At 45.6% G+C, this 20,636-nt stretch overlaps 1 protein-coding gene across 1 annotated transcript in view; it reads right to left on the reverse strand.

Annotated features, from left to right (window-relative positions):
* LOC102449094 (actin-binding protein WASF3-like) overlaps positions 1-20,636 on the reverse strand; it is a 55,461-nt gene that overhangs the window by 13,186 nt on the left and 21,639 nt on the right. Inside the window, exons 2-3 of the mRNA XM_075940869.1 lie at positions 9,348-9,507; positions 3,929-4,063 (exon numbers count right to left, since the gene is read on the reverse strand). Coding sequence (XP_075796984.1) covers positions 3,929-4,063; positions 9,348-9,480 — 268 coding nt within the window. The 5' untranslated portion in view covers positions 9,481-9,507. The remainder of the gene's footprint in view (positions 1-3,928; positions 4,064-9,347; positions 9,508-20,636) is intronic.

The following is a 20,636-nucleotide window of genomic DNA, read 5'->3' on the forward strand; positions in this document are numbered from 1 at the left end:
CCTAAAGCCTCATAAAAAAGATGGCACTGGTCCCCCTCTGCTATTTGCAAGGACTCTAGCTTTGTGGACCTGTTAGCATTTGCTTCTTGCCTTCTTCTCCCCAGCAATTCACAAAGAAACCAAGTTGTCAGATCAAATAGCCAAGCATAGTCATGGCTGTCTTCCAAACTGCTAAGTGGGAAGCAACCTATATCCACTGAATCCACTCTCTAGCCCAGGGGTGTCCAAACTTTTTTCAAAGAGGGCCAGATTTGATGAAGTGAACATGCGTGAGGGCCGACCATTTTGCCTGGCATTCTTTGAACCATTAAAATTAAATGCAAATTAACTATTTTATGCAAAGTTTATTGCAAACGGCATACTTTTCATTTCGTCACATGGATGACAAATCTAAACAGGTGTTAAATCACTCTGCCTTTCATATCTGAAGGCCAGATGAAAAAAAAATCCAGGAAGCTGAAATATATGTCAGGAACATTGTAAAGTACATTACATATTATTGGTAATAAAGGTTGTCTGTCAACTTTTAAGTTCAAAAAATATGAACAGGAACATAACACCAAGTATACATATTGTGTCCAAATATATTTATAACTGATTTAGACCAACTGACATTAACTGAGATTTTACAATGTATTCATCTCAATACATATGGATTCGTTGGGGGCCATAAAAGATAGATATTGCCAAATTACCTGGGGGGCCGTATTAAACCGGAACACGGGCCGCAATTGGCCCGCGGGCCGGACTTTGGACATGCCTGCTCTAGCCAGACTGCATGTCTCTGAGCTGGTCAGGAATTTTGCAGTAAAACGTTTTAACATCAGAAAATGCTGATTCATCTAACGCAAACTTTTCACATGAAAAGTTTCAACACGTTTTTTGAATTAAAAGTGTTTGGAAAAAAGTTTTAAAAGTGTTAAAATGAAACGTTATATTAACTGGAGCCAAAAGTTTTCTTTGGCTTTTCAGTCTGTAAAAAGATTTGAGGATGATTTCTCACTTTGAGTCAGGGTGGGACATTTTTTCAGTAACTCATACATTTTCCTAGGATGAGAAAGCCATTTCCCTCCCAGCTCTCATCTGCAGACATGTTAAGCATTTGTTTAGCAGGAGAAAGGTTCCATATATGTTATGTCCTCTTTGTGTGTACCTATATGTCAGTGTCTGTTGCCTGTGCTTCAGGGCATAGATCCCCATGTCTCTAGCCTCCACTGGATGTTTGTAGTGCTTCTTCATATGTTTGACAATCATCAGTCATATTTATTAATTAGGCAGGTTTCCTGTTCCCCGTTGTCCTCTTCTCCTCTCTCTGGCTAAGCTCATCCAGTTGAGCTGATTAAATAATTGCTGGTGTTCTCTCTGTTCCCCAAAAAAGGTAACTGTTCATGTGTTTGCCTGGAGTATTTACTCTTAACATATTGTCTGTGTCTACACTGGCAAGTTATTCCAGAAAATCAGCCGCTTTTCCGGAAAAACTTGCCAGCTGTCTACACTGGCCGCTTGAATTGCCGGAAAAGCACTGACGATCTAATGTAAAATCATCAGTGCTTTTCCGGAAAAACTATGCTGCTCCCGTTCGGGCAAAAATCTTCTTCCAGAAAACAGTTCTGGAAAAGAGCCAGTGTAGACAGCACAATAGTGTTTTCCGCAAAAAAGCCTCGATTGTGAAAATCGGGGCTTTTTTGCGGAAAAGCGCGTCTAGATTAGCCACGGACGCTTTTCCGGAAAAAGTGCTTTTCCGGAAAAGCGTCCTGCCAATCTAGACGCGCTTTTCCGAAAATGCTTTTAACGGAAAACTTTTCCGTTAAAAGCATTTCCGGAAAATTATGCCAGTGTAGACGTAGCCATTGTGCATGGAGAGCTACCAAGGCAGCAACTATGCCACAAAAGCAGGAGGTGTGATTTGGAAGGGAGGGATTGCTGCCTTCTGTCTGCAGGGGGGAAGGAGAGACAGTGACAGACTCTCCAATTCTCCTTGTACAGATGGGTAGCTGCTGTGATATCGAGTGATGGGTGGTTCACAGCCACATCAGCAGATACCTAAGGCTGCCCATGAAGAGCACTTAGACATGACTGACAAGCTGCATTTCAGGGATTCAGTGAACAAATAACCATAGCAACTGTGGCATTACTCAGAGATAGTAAAGAGAAGATCTTAAAGAAATATACAGCCACATTTGTAAAGGAAGGACATGTTCTGCAATGAGTTCCAGCCACTTGGATTCAGTATTCAGCACTAGAGGCCAAATCCTGTTACCACTTATACTCTGGCAACTTGAATGGGCCAGAGAACACATCATGGTCCTGATTAGGGATGTTACATATCATTTAATGCGATAATCATGTAACTGCCCCAAATCTTAGCAGTTACAGTTATTTCATGGTCCCCGGGGGCAGGACGGGTGTTCCCAGCTCCACTCCCAAGGAGCCTCCTGCCACCCCACGCTGCTGCTTCTGTATCAGAGATAGCAGCGTGGGGTGGCAACAGCCTCTATCTGTGGGGAACCCGAGCTCTCCGTGGACAGAGGCTGCTCTACTGTACCACAGCAGCTGTGCTGGGGAAGAGGTGGCTCCGTGAAGCTGGCACACATGGGGAACTGGCTTTTAAGCCAGCTTTCCCAGAGCACCGGCTCCATCCTGAGGCCTCCTCTCACTACCTCTGTGGGAGGCAACAAGGGGTGGGGGCAGGTGGCTCCGTAGGATCCACAAGCACCAGCTCCAGCCTCCCCTACCCTTGCTGCCTCTGATACAGAGGCAGCAAGGGTGGAGTGTATGTAGTCATTATGAATAACCAATAAGCTCAGGCTTATTGGTTAATTATTTACACGACTATAGTATACACTAACATCCCTAGTCCTAATCGTATTGATAAACTTGCTTTAACCCTCCGGGCTGCTCTAATTTATACTCAGCTGCCATAGGTCCAAATGGCTGCTCTGACAGTGCAGCATAGCTAAAGCACCATGGTTTATGCTCACCAAGGTTAGAAGAGCAAGGGTTTTAAACAAAGGTATTTTGGAAAGGATACAAATCCTCCCGCTTTATGGCATTAGCTGGCCCCCTGCTAAGGCGAGAGGTGGGGAGGGAAGATCCTTTCCCTAGCAGAACTTTAGGACAAAACTGACTTCTGCAGGATTCCTTGCACTGTGTTCCTCTGAAGAATCTGGCACAGGTTGGACACAGGATATTGGCCTAGATCATGGGGCCTTAAACTTGGGTTGTGGACCCATCAGGGAAAGCCTCTGGCAGGTCCACAACAGTTAGTTTAATCTAAAGCTCCACCGCCACAGAGCCTCGCAGCTTCCATTGGCTGCGGTTTGCCAGCCAATGGGAGCTGCAGGAAGCAACGCAAGCCAGGACACTGCTTCCTACAGCTGCCCTTGGCTGGAAATGGCAAATTACAGCCAATCGGAGCTGCAGGGCTCTGTGGCTGCGGTGCTTTAGAGAAAACAAAGTGTCATGGGCCCACCAGAGTCTTCCCCAGCTCTGTGGTGGTGGGGAGTCTGCGACCCAAGTTTGAAAATCCCTGGCCTAGATGGTGCACTGGCATGGTATGGCAATTGCTGTATTCCTCCACCCAACCTGGGGTGGCACAGAGCCATTTCCTTGGCTCGAAACCTCCCTGGGTTGTATGGGAACTATCTCACTCAAAACACCCGTGAATTTGCCTGTGGCATTCCCAGCCTCAGCAGAAATAAGAATGAGAGGGTTTTCAATGGCTTGCACACTAGCAATCTGTGACTGCCCTCTGAACCTTTGGAATGACTCTCCATGAGAGAAAGTGACAGCGAGGAAGGAGTTGGCCAAATTTGAGTATGATCTTAGTCGAGCAGAGTTGCAATTCAAATTCCTTCTGATTACAACTTCCACACTGTACACAAAAGAGATGAACAATGACAACTCCTGTTGGTCAGTCCCATCTTACCTTCCTCCACAGTCGAGTCCAACTGAGTGACCTTGATCACCAAAAGATCCACCCTCTCCTGCAGGGAGTTCATCCGCATATAGAAACTATTGGCTTCGTTGAACAGTTCCCCAAATATATCTTCAGCATGTCTGCCTTAAAGAACAAAAGGCAAAGGGGATGCACATGGCAGGTCAATAGAGAGATGGATGATTTAGTTATGGAGTGAGGCAGAGATAAATGCACAGACTTTCCCATGGGGACAAAAGACAAGCAAAGCCAGCACAGGCCTGGCCTTCCCATTTGTTTTCCATGACTTTAGTCTGCATTCCCAGCCATTCTTTCCCCAGATCTGCTGAGCCTTCAGTTTGCACAAACCAGCCCCAAGCATGTGTAGTGCATTCCTCCTGGGGGGCCTGGGAGACATTTGAAAGACAGGAACACAAGACTCCAGCCCTCACACTCAGCCAGGCCAGGTCTGCTTGTTTGCAAGAATCTTTCTATACATTGTGTGTGCAGGACCAGGTTCCTTTTTGTTGGCCAAAGCAAGTGATAATGAAAGACAGGAATAGGCCTGAGGGAACTGATTTCCTTTTAACTAATCTGCCTGTCATTTTCATGTTTAAACAGTACAACAACCGGCCAAGTGTAGTAAGTGGGTGCATTGCAATGAGCGGACGTGTTTGTGTATCGCACTGCCTTCTGCAGGACAGAATCAGAACTGTTTGGAGCTTTGAAAAATGCTGCATACCACTATCAGCTAAGGAGATATTCTCCTTGGGCTCAAAGAAGAATTCTGATTTTGAACCAGCAGGAGCTTGTTTTCTATCGCCTACTATTGACATGAAGGTCTCAGTGGCCTTGGTGAGCAACACAGGGACAACCGAAATCCTGAGTGGCCATGGATTTGTGACTGACATTGGATGTCTGGCCCCTTTAATTGAAGCAAGTTTGACTCCCCAGAACAGATGCTCCCAGTTTAGCTATGTAAGAGGATGAGGCAGCACCTGGAACTATATAGACCCAGGCTGTCAATAAGGAATGGGAAGTGGCTGTGCCTGTCAGAGTGAGGAGATGCACTGGGAACTTGCTGGGGGAAAAGGGTCTCGTGGGAGAAAGCCCTGAGAGACGGTGCTCTGGGGAAAGGGCCAGGAAGAAGCTCGCAGAAGGCACTGAGACAGGCAAAGGGGAAAATCTGCTGGCAGCTGCTGTCCCCAATGGGCTGAAAGGCTGTTTTTATGTTTTGACTGTGTTTAGAAAATAAACAGTGCCTGGTCGTGGGCAGTGGGTCCTTCATAGGCTGAGGATAAGCCAGTATCTTGCAGTCACGTGGAGCAATTGCGAACTGCAATTTGCGTAGCTTTTTCTGCTTCTTTTTTCAGAAGAGGCTTTTCCAACATTTGGCCCGTCTACACTGGGCCAAATGTCCGAAAAAAAACCTTTTTCAGAACATCCCTTCTTCCTTGTAAAACGAGGTTTACAGGGATGCCAAAAAAACGCATCTGTTCTTCTGAACTCAATTTCGGAAGAGCAGACACGTTCCCTGGACTCTGCAGTGTAGACATAGACCTAGAGACCCTTAGCGTGATCATGGTTCTGTTGCACCAACCACTGTCCACATACCCCAGCTAGGCAGCCCCTCCCCCACAAATCTTACAATCTAAGAGACAACAAAGGTGGCAGAAGGGAAACTGGAACAAGAAGCAGCTTGACCAGGGTCACACAGCAGATCAGTGGGAGGGCTATGAATAAAACCTAGGTCTCCTTAGTCCCCAGCCAATGCTCTATCCATTGGATCAGACTGCCTGCTTTCTATTAGAGAGAATACAGATCGAGCTATGTGTGTATGTGATAACTGCCCTATGCGTGATGTTTAGGGCTGTCATGATCAGTATTGTTTCCAGTCCTTGTGAAGTTTAATAGCATGTATCCAAATTAATCTGCCCTGAAATAATTCAATCTTGGATGAGCAAAAATTGTACTAGGGCTGACTCAACTACTTAGGAAAAAACTCCGCTATTCTTTTTGATGCAGCTGAAAGACTCTGAATTAAAGCTGCTTGTCTTATCTTGCAGTTCATCACATTTCTATGTTAGTCTCTTAATGTGGGAAAGGTCTAAATATCACAACATTTATCAAAGCACGCCTGACACCTGCAGGTGAGAGTCATATTAACTCAACCCTGGTACACTTGACTTAATTGGATTGCTTGCTCGCTCTCCTTTCAAGAAATAATATAGTTTTAAATGTGATGCCTTTAGGATGACAGTTCTGAGTTTTTGTTTTGTTTTCTTTTGTTTTGCAATTATATCACGGTCCCCACAGATTCAGGATGAAGGAGTTTTTCATGCAAACAGACACACTTCACAAACAGGGAACTCTATGCTTGGTTGCTTTCTAATCTGATCCAGCTGCAAAGCAACTCAGCCACTCTTGGTTTATTTCCATTCTTTGTAATGAGTAGACCATGGAGATTGTCATGTGTGTTCAAGGCTAGTTCAAGTCTAGAGTAAGACCAGGATGCTTTGCTGGTCATGACTGTTTGTCTTGAGCCGCGACAGTGAACAGATCTCCAATAAAACACTCTAGCAAAAAGCCTATATATGTAATCATAAAACATGCCATGCTGCTTCTGGCAGGGATGAGAGGTAACTTGGCTGGCCCTGTTTGTGGTCACTATTATCTGCTGTTGTGCTCTAAGCAGATCAGAAGCTCAACTTATGTTGTTTTTAATTAAAGTGAATGTAATGCAGATGAAAGAGGCCACAGACACAGCATGGAATGAGCAGGCCTCTGGTTATCCACTGTATAGGCACAGTGCAGGAAGCAGAACGGCAGGTGTTTACCACCTCACAATTGCCCCAAAGGAAGTTCATCTGTATGCAAGTCAGGGTGATCCTCCACACTCCTTTCTCTCCTTAACATCCCTTCTGAAACTGCCTCTGGGGAAGGTACGTGGGGGCAAGGAAGCCTTGTATAACATAGATACATATTATCAACTGCAAAAATGCCCCCAAACTAATCTAGCAGAGATTAGTGATTAGCCACTAACAGCAAGAGTACCAACCTGGGCCAAATTCAACCTCTAACATTGGAGGTAAAAGATCCTATAATCCCCTTTGCGATCTCTGCAATATACAGTCCCTTTCAACATGTGCTACAAGAGGCAGCCTGCACTAGCATTTAAGTATCTGGATTATAAATCAAGAAACCTGAATTCTATCCTCTGCTCTGATACTGATCTGCTGTATGATCCTGGGCAAGTCACTTAATCTCTCTGGGTTTCTCTTTCTCCTCCCATGCTTCTGCTGTCTTGTCTGTTTAGAGTGTGAGCTCTGTGAGGACAGGGGCTCTCTCTTATTACATGCTTGGACAGTGCCATTCTCAGTGTGGCCCTGATATCATTTGAACTTCCAGGGTTTATTAATAATAATAATACACATTAAAAATGCCATCCCTACAGTGAAAAACCAGCTTTTCATAAGTGACAGTGCAGACTATTCACTTACATTTATTCCTGTAGCAAGAGGTATATTTAATGCTTCAGTCTATGTTTCAAGTATTGTACATAAAAATCACTTCTAACTTTGTTTAGACTTCCCAGTTTAAGTTTTAATAATATTGAAGGTGCAGGGAGGGGAGAATTGGGGTTTGCAAAACCTTCTTTGAATAAAAAAACCAATTCTATATCATTTTTGAGATGGGGATTCCAGAACTGAATTCAGTATTCAAAGTATGGGTGTACCATGCATTTAGATAGCAGTATTTTGATATTTATTGTTATATTATCTATCCCTTTCCTAATGGCTTCTAACATTGTTAGCTTTTTTGACAGCTGCTACAAACCGAGCAGATGTTTTCACAGAAGTAACAGCTAATTTAGAACCTATCATTTTGGAAAACATAATTACAATTATACATACAATGTGCATTACTTGGTGTATCAACACTCAATTTCATCTGCCATTTTCTTGCCTATTCACTTAGTTTTATGTGATCTCTTTGTGGTCAACTTTGAACTTAATTATTCTGAGTAATGTTGTATCATTTGCAAACTTTGCCGCCTTACTGTATATACTTTTTTCCCGATAAATTAGCAGTATGTTAAATGCCTAAGTCCTAGTACAGATCCTTGGTAGACTCCACTATTCATCTCATTCCACTGTGAAAACTGACCATTTATTCCTATCCTTCATATCCTCTCTTTTAACCAGTTACTGTTCTATGAGAGGACCGTCTCATTTATCCCATGACTGCTTAGTTTGCTTAAGAGCTTTTGGTGTAGTATCATGTCAGACTCTCTGACAGTCCAAGTACAGTATATCCCACTGGATCACCATTATCCACAAGTTTGTTGTCCCCCTCAAAGAATTCTAATAGATTGGTGAGATATGATTTCCCTTGGTGACAGCTGTGCTGACTCCTCCAGAATATATTGTGTTCATGTATGTGTTTGACAATTCTGTTCTTTATTGTACAGGCAGTCCCCGGGTTACGTACAAGATAGGGACTGTAGGTTTGTTCTTAAGTTGAATTTGTATGTAAGTCGGAACTGGTACATATTGTAGGGGAAACTCTAGCCAAACATTTCTCCAGAGCTCAGTTTTATTCTCCCACACCTCACTTCCCTCAGTCCTTTATTCTCAAGCTGAGGTGTCTGCTGAGAAAAGCCGCTCCGTGTCTCCCTGGTCTGCTGAGGGGTGGGTGGGGGGGCGCTAGCTTCGCATCTCCCTGGTCTGCTGGGGGGGGGGGCGCTAGCTTCACGTTTCCCTGGTCTGCTGGGGGGAAGCAGCTAGTGCGGGGTTGCCTCACCCCGTTTGTAAGTAGGGATCCGATGTAAGTCGGATCCATGTAACCCAGGGACTGCCTGTAGTCTCAATTCATTTGCCTGGTACTGAAGTTAGGCTACTGGCCTGACAGATCCCCTCTAGAGCTTTTTAAATGCCAAAAAACAGGTGTGTGTTTTTTTTAATTAAATGCCACTGTGTTATGTTTCTGTGATATTTTCCCCCCATCAGGATATTATATTTAATCACATTATGGACCCTATTATTGAGCAGTTCAGCAATATTCACCTCTTGAACCAGATCCTGTGCACCACTTAGAACTAAATCAAGAATTGCCTGTCCCCTTGCTGGTTTCAGAACCAGCTTCTCCAAGCAGCAATCATTCATTATGTCTAGAAATGGAATCTCTGCCTCCCCTCCCAAGGTGACATGTTCCCAGTCAAGATGAGAGAGCTGAAATCTCCCATTATTGGGTTTTCTGTGTCTGCAGCCTCTCTAAACTCCTTGAGCATTTCACACTCCCAGTCCTGGAGCCAATTCACACCAACTGAAGTTTTGACCTAATAAGCCCAGAAATGGGCATTTTGCAGAGGATGAACAAAACCGAAGAGCCCCACAGAGGATCCACACGTGTCTTCCTGTTTTCAACTTACTGAGGCTACCCAGCTGCTTGATGATGGCAGCCAAGGTGCTGTTGGTTACACATTCCAGCTCGCTAGTCACCCCATCAGGAAGAGCACCACGGCACAGGTGACGAGGTTCAATGTTCCTCTTCACCAGTGGCATCTTTCCGGGGAATTCTCACGGCTTTCCCTGAGAGGAAACAGAAAGGGAAAGAAAATCCATTTTTTCTGCAAATCTCAAACCAAGCAGGGAATTCATCTAGCAGCTGCCCTTTTTTGCAAAAGAAATACTGTTCTTTACCTGCCTCCAGCAGAGTTCTTAAAATAGGTCCCTGCCATTTGCTTGCTTGAGAGGCAGTTTAGCCCGGCTAATCTCTGCTACACAGGGAGCCCTGCCTCCCATCCATCCTCCCATGGATTTTTAATGCTCTTGCTTTGCAGGCCCTGGTATTCCAGGCAACGGAGGTGTTAATAAAATGCATCTGACAGGCAGCACGTAGCCACTGCTTTGCTGAGCAGCTCTCGAGCAAGGCGGTTTTTCATTTCATGCGATTAAATGTGTGTGGACAACGTGGATGCCCAAACATGCATCTCCCCATTCTCGCGGTATCCGCACGCCCACCCCCCAGTATCCGCGCGCTTGGGCACACACAGAAGGAAGCTTTCCATCTCATGACAGCCTACATTTTTAAACATGCCATAAGTGAGTTGGGCATTCGCGAAAGAAGCCAGGTTCACAGACCTAGGGGCTGCACTTCTCTTTGTAAGGCTATGCTCCATGCAATGCCATCTACCGTCACACTTGTCTTAGAGGGACTGCTTCTAGCAGGGAGGAGAGCCACAGGACACCTTGGGCTGTTCTTCACCTCTCTGGGAGGGTGCTAACAAGGCCAATCGTGCTGGCAGAGTCACCGGTCCTAAGAGCCAGATTGAGACACCTCCCCCCCACCAATACTTTTCACATAAGCCACCCGTCTGCCAGTGGCAACGCTGTTCCATCACTTACCTCCCCTGAGCTGGACCTAGGCCAGAGACACAGCAATATAAAGCTCCACATCGTATCGCCAGTCTCTTGAGCCATCCAACTTCCTCCCTTCCACTCCTGAAAAGCCCCCGAGTGGCACCTTTCCCACCAAAATGACAAAACTGAAACCAGCAATTGCATGTAATTCCATTATCCCCAGCTGAGTGCAAAGCCCTTTCAGTTTTGTGTGCAATTTGGGGGCAGTGTGATGTATCAATACAGGTCATCCAAATACAAAGGTGCCAGTCTCCACTCTGCCCTGCCCCAGCAAATCAAGCTTTCAAAGGCATTTGTGTGTCGGTTATTCCAAGTTGTTCTATGCGTGTTTCAAATCCAAACACTTCCCCTTTGGCTCATGGAAACTGGGTTATTGTCCATCAGTTGCAAGAGCCCAGCTGCTTAGAATGAAAAGCAGCACATGAATCCTGCTCACGCAGGCGGCCAGTTCCGTGACAGCCTGGAGCAATGAGCACACTCTATTAACTGTTATCATCGCACGCTGGCAGGCAACCCAACGACAGCAGAAGAACCAAGGGACATTTAATTTTCTGACAGGTTCAGTGAGACATTGGGAGATCCCTACGTTAAGCAAGCCTAATGAATTTGTTTCCCATGGCCTCTTTCTGCATTGCCGAATAAATTCTTGCCTTCAAAATTTGCTAATGCAGATGAGATCTTGTTACGATGGACTAGCTGAGATAACATGGGATTGATTCATGGACAAAAGGACTGGAAAAGCCAAAACCTTAACAGGATTCAGTTATGGTCCTTCATTAGTAGGAGAGGTTGATTGTTGTGCAAAAATGAGTAATAGGACAGGGCAGATAGAGGCGTATTAGTCCCTAAACAACCAATTGGCATGCAACAAAAAGTAAAATAATGGACCAATAGCATTTCATTTTCTCTTTACTCTCATGCTTTAAGTTTAGAATTTCTAACAAATAATTCCTGCCAGCTAGTCTGATAAGCCGTCCTGGGGCAGGAGACATTGAGGGAGATGGGGACTTACAGACAGCTTGGCAGAAGTGTCAATTGGGAGGTGTGCTTGCAGGCATTTCTTTTGGAGCATGGCCCAGAGCTCAGGGGATGTAGTGCTAGCAGTAATTCATACGACTGAAATCATTCCAAACTGCTTGAGCAGTTCTACTGCTGATGTATGAGCAGTCATGGGCCAACTGCAAGCAATGTGAGAGAGGGGCACAGAAATCAGCATTTATTAAATACGGCGTTACCCTGAAGCTCCAGGGATTGGTACTACATTACAGTGACTTTCACCGCTAGGTCACTGATCCGAATCCAGCTCAAAGTTGTTAGTGACCCAAAGACACTGCACAACAGACCAGTAAAAAGAGTTTGGTGGGTCTCAATTCTCTTCCCAGTGGAAAGGTATTCATAGCCATAGCCCTGCAAATCCGTGAATATCCACGGGTAACCACACCTGTGGATGTGGAAAAGGATGTCCACAGCTCATTTTTGCAGATATAGATGTGGATGTGGACACAAATTTTGAATGTAGAACACTGCAAATGTACACCTATACACTTTATATCCACGGATACCCAGAACTGCGGCTCATTTTTGTGAATACGAATATAGATACACATTCTGTACCTGTGCAGGGCTCTATCCATCACGCTAAAACACTACTGAAACCAGTTGGACCCCATGCTGATAGTGTCAGCCAAGAGGCCAGGAACTGAACGGACCATGGAAAATGAACTCTCCTTTTGCCTCCATGGCAAGATTGAGGACCTCTGTAGTCTCATTTTTCAGTGATCACTTTCATCCAGGCTGATGCAGACGTGAGCAAGAAGCTACAACACAACACATTTCAGTGCAACTTACAGCCAAGGTAGATGGGATTGATGTTGCAACTGCATGCGATATCTGTGGGGATCATACTGTATCAAGTTTATGAACGGTTTGAGGTATCATTGTGAGCCAAAGACAGTAGGCTGCTCTGGAGGGGACTGTTATCACAGTTCCCCCAGGAACTAAAAGGAGTGTGTGCATATGGATGGGGTGCTTAGGGTGCATCATTCAGATTGTAAACACCTCCTAAGAGGTATCAACCCCAAGTTACCAGAGAAGCAGATCCAGCTATGAGTTATTCTTCCTCTGGCCCTAAGGCCCAGTTGACCTCTCCTTGCTGTGGGGGTGGTGGCGAGGTAATATGACCTCCTCCAGTGCTGCTGCTAGGATCAAGCAATCTCTGAGCTGCATGTCTGTGCAGGGTTCCACCCAATCATTTATCTTGCTTGTGATAAAGACTGGCACTAATGAGTATGAAGTAATTTAGGTTAGCTTTCTGCATATGGTCATGGGCGTTCAGTATGCTAGGTGGGGGCCAAACCACCAGCCTGGCCCCGCCCACACTCCACCCACAGAACGCCTACTATAGGCGTCTTGGGGGTGGAGTGTTTCTGCCCCCAAGCGCTCGCTCTCCCCGTGCTTCAGGGCCGGGGAGACTCGGGCTGCACACCCTCCGCCCTCCCTATACTCTGGGCTGGAGAAGCTGGGGCGAGCGCGCACCCCCTCCTCCCTTCCCTTTCCCTCCCTGTGGTGGTGGTGGGGTGCGCCTGTCTCCCTGTGGTGGGGGGGGGGGGCAGGGCCTCAGCAGAAGGGGTGGGGCTGGCGGGCTTGCCAACCACCCATGCATATGGTCCAAAATCTCCCTAGTTACACCCATGCTGCAGTCCCACTGTTCTTAATGAGCCTAAATCCTGCCATTTTATACCCCGTGCAAACCCATTGCAGACCCGTGTCCTTAGCTAAATCCTGTTACATTTCTGCAGTCAAGGAAAAACAGCTTACCAAGTCAGATGTTAATAATTCAGGGCTGGGTAGCTAGGCACTGTTAACTAGAGCTGGTAGTTCTGGCTCTTTCAAAAGCCAGAAAACTGCAAAGTTCAGGGGAGGGGGTTAATCCACCAGTATGGAAAGCAAAAAAGCATCCCATTGGAGGACATGATCAACTTTTCCATGAACTCCATACTCCGCAGCTCACCTTCATAACTTGCTTTTTGTGCAAACAGAACCAACACTGACATTGTTGTTGGCACTGGCATTGTTTTCAAATGCAGATCAGCTTCTGCACAGCACCACACAGCTGTTTCTAAATAATTAATACTAAATTTCAACATGGCCCAAATTGTGCTCCTGCCAGGTAAAAAGAAACTACAGGTGGCTAAAAAGCCATGCTGCTTAGTCTGTATATTAGCAGGGATTGCCAAAATGTGCTATAGATCAGCAATGGGCAATCTAGGCTAGTGAGTGGGCCACATGAATGGCCCTCCTTCACCTCAGTGTCTCGTAATCAAGACAGCCTCCCAGGATAAGGTAGTTTTGCTCACTGTGCTTGCATACCTACAATTTGCGGGGTGTGCTGACTGAACCGCAGCAGCACTTTGATTGGATGCAGAGGGAGCGCACGGCTCTCACAGTCAATGTTGTGTGCAATCAGCACAAGCCCCACTTCATGTGTCCTTGCTTTACACACGTGTCACTTTGGTAATACTGCTGGGAAAAAAGCTACGCAGATGGAAACCAGAGCAATCTGGCAACCCTGCGCATGGGCAAAATGTCTCATAGGTCATACACAGAACCCCAATGGGACACGTGCTATAGAGCGAGAGCCACAGCACTGCTCCCCTTCCTACCCTCCCGCAACACCGGTATATTGTTGTTGTTCTTGGTTCAAAAATATTCTCAGAAGGCTTCCCTCAAATAGGGGAATCTGAAATCGTAATGTATTTCTCTGGAACACAAATTTCATGGAAACCAGACCATTGCTTTCTGCTGGTATGTATGACCCCCAGCAGAAGCAAAACCCATTTTCCAGGCATTTGGCTGCTTTAGACCCTTGTATCACTTTTCTTTTGCCCACATGCACATGGCTAAAAGGCCTGTAGTGAACTATAAATAGTGAGTGCAAAGCAGCAATCATAGGAATGTGAGCAAAACATTGTAACTATGCCATATAAGAAACTGACAACAGTGTAGGATCTCAGTGCTGATGGTGACAAGGATGAGCATGCTTCATGCATTCCAGTGGGGTTGTACTCATCTGTAGGAGCTAGTGTAATGAAGGGGGAATGGGGAAGGGTTCAGGATCACTATTAAAATTTTACTTTCACTTCCTAGTTCCCTCTCTCTCTGGATCAGCTGCAGAGATGAGAAACAGGCTATGTCTATACTGCTTCCTTCTTGCGCAAAAGCCTATGCAAATGAAGTGTGGATTAGTATATTGCCGCACTTCATTTGCATAATTAATTAGGGGCCGTTTTTGCGCAAGAGGTTTTTGTATCTCCCCCAAGGTATCACCTTTGAAATCATTCCCAGTCCAAACTGGTGTAATTTACATAGGACAGGCCAGGGTTTGAAGACAGGAAAAACCATTTTACAGAAGGCTGCACCTGGGAGTGCAAAGTAGATGCAGCAGGTACATCTACACTGGAATAAAAGACCCATGGCACAGCCAGCGCTGGCCTGGTCTGATATCAGGCTTGCAGGGCTCTGTCTGCAGGGCTGAAAATGGCATTGTGGATGTTCTAGATGATTGGCTGGTATCCTCCAGCTGTTTTGCACCTCTGCAGCGATGCCAAAGAGCTTCAAACCTAGTTTAATGGCTAGTTTACAGCTGATTCTGCTTTGTATTGCTAGAGTGATGTGAAGCAGTCAGAGTGTACCCATGCATCTGGCCCTCTGAGTCTATGACCTTGTCTAGACTAGAGAAAAAGGTTGCTTTTCAAACCCAGGCTGGCTAGCATGATCTCAAAAATCACTCAGCCCCGAGTGCGGACACAGCTTGGTATCCTTCGAATCATGGTCATGTTCTAACTAGTATGGAAACCAGAAGACACCTTTCCATTGGCAAATGGACTGAGACTCATCAATTCTTTGTCACATAGGCCATCAAAAGGCTGTTTTGATGGCAAGAGCTGCCAGTCACTGCTAGCCTTGACTTGATTCAAGCTGGTGAGCTAAAAGCAAAATTCTCTTTATAGTCCTCAATTCGACTCAGTCTGAAGTCCAGTTGGGCCATGGCCAGTCCTGGGACAAGAAAAAGGGGGGAAGGTTGGGGGAAAGCATTTAACGAGCTGCTTGAGCCAGACAATTAAAAGACGGAAACAAAGAGGGAGTCTCATCATCTGCCAGGAAAAGGATGATCAAGTGCCAACAGCCAGCGTTTCTGCCCCGCTGACACAAACTGTGAGCACCAGCAGTGAGACAATGAATGAGAGGGGAAGCTGGGTTTCTACAAAGATGGACGCAGATAAAAGGCACAGTTGGGCCTGATCCAAAGTCTATTGAAATCAGTGGAATGTCTCCGATTGACTTTAATGAACTTTATTTAGTAAGTAACAGTACTGCTGAAGTGGATCATCCTAAAAAGTGTCACTTTCCCTTGTTAAACTGCCAGAAAAAGAAAAAACCAAATAAGGCTGGTGCTGGGCAACTCTCATGGAAAGGGTCTGAGGCAGCCATGGGACATGTACCTACAGACACTTAATTGACTACCACGAAGAACAATCCATGGCCCACAGCAAGTCAACAAAAAGTCCGAGGAAATAATGCACAAATGTCTGGTAAATAACAATGAGGACAGGAAGACACACAGCATCATCTGGATCTCTTGGTAGCCTGGGTCCATTCACACAACAATGTATTTTAATACAGCCAAGGGCAGAGTTATACCAGGAATGCAGGCTATGCCCAGAAAATGGGGAGGGGGAGCATGTCCTGCAAAGGATTTAGGCATCATAGAGGACAAGCAGCTCAAAACAAGCTCCCATTGTGATGCTGGGGCAAAAAAGGACTCACACAATCCCTGGCTGTATGAACAGGCCAGAAGGAAGGATGTGATTTTACTTGGTATGTGGCACAGCTGAGACAAATCTTGGAATCCACTCAGCTCTGTTGGCCACATTTTAAAAGGGATGTTGGAAAACTGGAGAGAGCCCAGAAAAGATGCACAAAAATTATTCAAGGGCAGGATAAAGTATCATAGGGTGAGAGATGTAGAGCAGTCGCTGTTTAGGTTATTAGACACGTTTTTGATACATGATTTTGATTGCAGTCTGTAAGTACCTTCCCGGGGAGAAAATGCCAAGTATTGAAGGTCTTGTTAGTCTAGCAGAGAAAGGCACTGCGAGAACCAATGGCTAGGAGCTGAAACCCAACAAATAAGATTAGAAATCAGGCACAAATTTTTAACAGTGAAAGTGACTAACCATTGGAACAAACTATCCCAGGGCAGCGACAGATTCTCCAACTCTCAATGCTGGATGCTTTTCTGAAAATTATGCTTGATCACAAATTATTGGGAGAAATGTATCGCTAGAGTGATGCAAAGCTGCCAGATTGTAGCTGTGTATCTGGCCCTCTGAGTCTATGACCTTGTCTAGACCAGGGTGACCATATTTCCCTATGCTAAATACAGGTCACCTGGTAAATCGCAACCTTAAGCAAATTCAATGGCAATCAATCAGAAACATGCAATACAAATGTTCAAAATAACATTATGTTGACCGAGCACCCATTAAAAAACATATGCATTATTATAACTACTAATAGGTACAAAATTAAAATATATAATTACAATTAATGACACTCTATAGAAGTGCCTGCCTTGTCCTCATCTTGCTGCCCACCACAGGCCGCCCAGGAACGGGGCTGAGCCTTGCAGCAGGGGCCAACCGGGAATGGGGCTGAGATCTGCAAAGGGGGGCCACCTGGGAATGGGACTGAGCCCCATGGTGACAAAAGGGCTTCAGCCCCATCGCGGGGGCCACCCAAGAACAGGGACTAAGCCCTGTGGTGGGGGGCCACCTGGGAACAGGGCTGCAGCCAGCGATGGGGGCACCCAGAAAGGGGTTTCAGTTCTGGAAGGGGGGCACTTGTGGTTGGGGCTTCAGCCCCGCATTCTGGAAAGGCTGGCAGAGTTTCCCCCTTCTTTAGTGTGCACAGGGTGGGAAGACACATACTACTCCCTGGTTTCTCCCTCAGCACCCTGCCTAACTCCAGACACCACGTGCTTGTGCCTGCTTTACCGCCAGCCACAAACAGGAGGTTGCTGTGGCTGCACTGACCAGGAAATTCAAGGACCAGCAGGGGAGCGTGCAAATACTGGACATTTTGCCCCTTTAAAAAAAAAAGTCAGCACACCTGGAAGACAGCTTAAATACAGGGCAGTCCCAGTAAAAACGGGACTATTTTTCTCTAGACTAGAGAAAAAGTTTGCTTTTCAATCCCAAGATGGCTAGCACAATCTGAAAAATCACTCAATCCCAAGTTTAGACAGAGGTTAGTATCTTTCCAATCATGGTAGCTGGTTGTGTTCTAACCTAGTATGGAAACCAGAAAGCATCTTTCCATTGGCAAATGGACTGAGACTTATCAATTCTTTTTTCACATAGGCCACCAAAATCATCCCTAACCCACCATTTTTCTGACTACCTGCAGGCTGGTGAGACTCAACTCACTTTAAACCAACATGCTTGACATAGAAGTCTCCCCACAGGAGAGCCTTCCAGTTAGAGGGAAAATGCTTCAGGGAACCCATCATAGAGCTTGGACTTTTCAACAGTAATTTTCCACCTCGCTTTTAGGCTTATCTCTTAAGAAATCTGTTCCAGCTAATATAGAGAATTGTCTTAAAAACAACTGCTGTTTTTTTTTATCTTGCTAGTCAATCTCTCAAGAAGATCAATAAAAGGCAGCCTGTTAGGAGATCAGCCAGGCCACCAACATTACCTGTAGATTTGTACCATGCAAAGCCAGCAGGATTTTTACTGGGTCAGTGGCAGGACAGAGCTGTACACCCAGTAATCCTTTGGTATTTCAATGCTGACAGGACTGTCTCCTGGGTACAGAATGTTGATTGGGAGAAAGAAAGGGCCTACCTGGAGAACAGCTGGTCCGAAATTGCCTGGTCTCAGCCTCAGAACTCTGAGAAGGGTTAGATATAAAGGATGGAATGTATTTACTGGTGAAAACCAAAGGACCATGAACCCAGAATCCTGGATACCCTTCTCAACTCCAACACACCATTATATCATGAAGCCTTGAGCAAGTCACATGCCTCTCTCTTTGCTTCAGTCTGCCTACCTATAAAAGGCTCTAATGATACCAAACTCACAATAGATTTTGTCAGACTTAATTAATTGATGTTTGCAAAGCACTTGGAGCTCCTTAGTTATAAGGTGCTAGAGAAAAATAATCCCTATTTTAGCTCCTGATACTTTGATCAGCTGGAATTCCTCTTCATCAATGGGCACAGGCACCCCTACCCACAGCAACTTGTGTGGGTGCAATTGGGCAGTAGTGACACCTACAGAGGTTGCCAATGATTCAGTGTGCAGGTGTAGGCCAAGTCTTTCAAGTGCAGTGGGAGCCCTGGGCATTTAGGACTTTTTCCTCTTTCCTTGCTTTTCACAACCTGCTTAGACTGTACTGACATGCTCCACCAACTGTCCTGAGCCCTGCCACAAAGCACAAGAGAAGACCTTGAATACTACTGACAGGTCCGGTTGCCTCATCTCAAAAAGATGTATTAGAATTAGCAAAGGTACGGAGAAGGGTGAAAAAATGACTAGAGGTATGGAGCAGCTTCCATACCAGAAGAGATTAAAAAGACTGGGATTGTTCAGCTTGAAAAAGAGAGGATATGGGAGGTATATGACAGAGATCTATAACATCATGAATGGTGTGGAGAAAGTGAATAGGGGAATTTTATATTCCCCCTTCCTATAACACAAGAATGAGGGGCCACTTGATGAAATGCATAGGAAGAAAGTTTAAAACAAACATCAGGAAATATTTCTCACACAACTAACAGTCAATATATGGAACTCATTGCCCAGGATTGTTGTGAAGGTCAAAAGTATAGCTGGATTGAAAATAATTAGATACATTAATGGAGGATAGATCCATTAGTGGCTATTAAGCAAGACAGTGAGGGACACAACCCCATGTGCAGGTGTCCCTAAATCTCCCACTAACAGATGCTGGGACTGGAAGACGGGATGGATCTCTTGAAATTGCCCTTTCCTGTGCATTCCATGAGAAGCCTCACACACTAGTCATTGTCAGAAGACAGGATACTGAGATAGATGGGCCATTGGTCTGACTCTGTATGATCAGTTTTATGTAACTCAGAAGGGAGGGAAACAGCAGAAGAGAGAGATGGGACTCAGAAATCCTAAGGGTACATCTGCACTGTGATAAAAACTTGCACCACTGAGTCTCAGAGCCTCAACTGACTCTGGCTCTCAGGGCTTGGGTTGTGGGATTAAATATAGGGGGATAAACATCTGGGTCTGGGCCAGAGCCTAGGCTCTGAGACCCTCCGTCCTCACCAGGTCTTTTACCTGGTCCACGCGGGTCTTTTACTGCAGACCTAGCTGCTTAATACAGGACACTGAGCTGGAAGCCAGAACAGAGGGTTCCCCTACTAGCCCCAAAAGAAGGGGTGTACAAACCCCAGGGAAAGAATATTGAGCCCTGGGTGGAGCTGAAGACTGACCCCAAAGGATGGGCTGAGGATCAGCCCAAGAGGGGGAGTGAAGACTTGTTTGTGTTGAAATGTTTTGTGAACTTTCAATGGGAGGTGTCTGTTTCCCTGAACGGGGACCGAATTGTGTGTGACTTGGCCAGAGGGCTGAGCCATGGGAACCCTGGTGAAAGGCAGTTGGCCCGGAGGAGATGCTGGAGACAAGGACCCTGGCGGCACTGAACCCTGACCCGAGAGGGTACTACTGGTCTCAAGTACACTGCCTTACACAGGGACAATAAAGAAGGAAGGGGAGGGGTCAGAAAGTGAAGTGGAAAAAATAAAATCCAAATTTCCTTTCAAGCCTGAACAGTCTCCCCTCAGCACTGAGCAAAGACACCTCAGACACCACAATCATATGGAGACCTAAACTGATTAACCTGATTTCAGTCACCTGAATCCTTCCTTCCTTCCTTCCTTCCCCCTCCTAGGGTAGGTTGCATCCTCACCAGCCTCTCAAGTCCATCATTTGCACTGAGGGCTATTTGGGTGCATCTACACTGCACCCGTAGCTCAAAATAAGATACACAGTTTGAGCTACGCAAATTGCATAGTTTATTTGGATTGTATTTCGAAATAGCTTATTTTGAAATTTGGCATGGTCTACACGGCGCTAAATTTTGAAATATACCGCTATTCCAACAAGTCCCTTAATCCTTATGGAACAAGGTTTACTGGGACGTCAGAATATCAAGCCAGTTATTTTGATTGCATTTCAAAATAATGGGTGTGCTGTTAAGAC

The sequence above is a fragment of the Pelodiscus sinensis genome, chromosome 13, assembly GCF_049634645.1.
Source record: "Pelodiscus sinensis isolate JC-2024 chromosome 13, ASM4963464v1, whole genome shotgun sequence".
Lineage (NCBI taxonomy): Eukaryota > Metazoa > Chordata > Testudines > Trionychidae > Pelodiscus > Pelodiscus sinensis.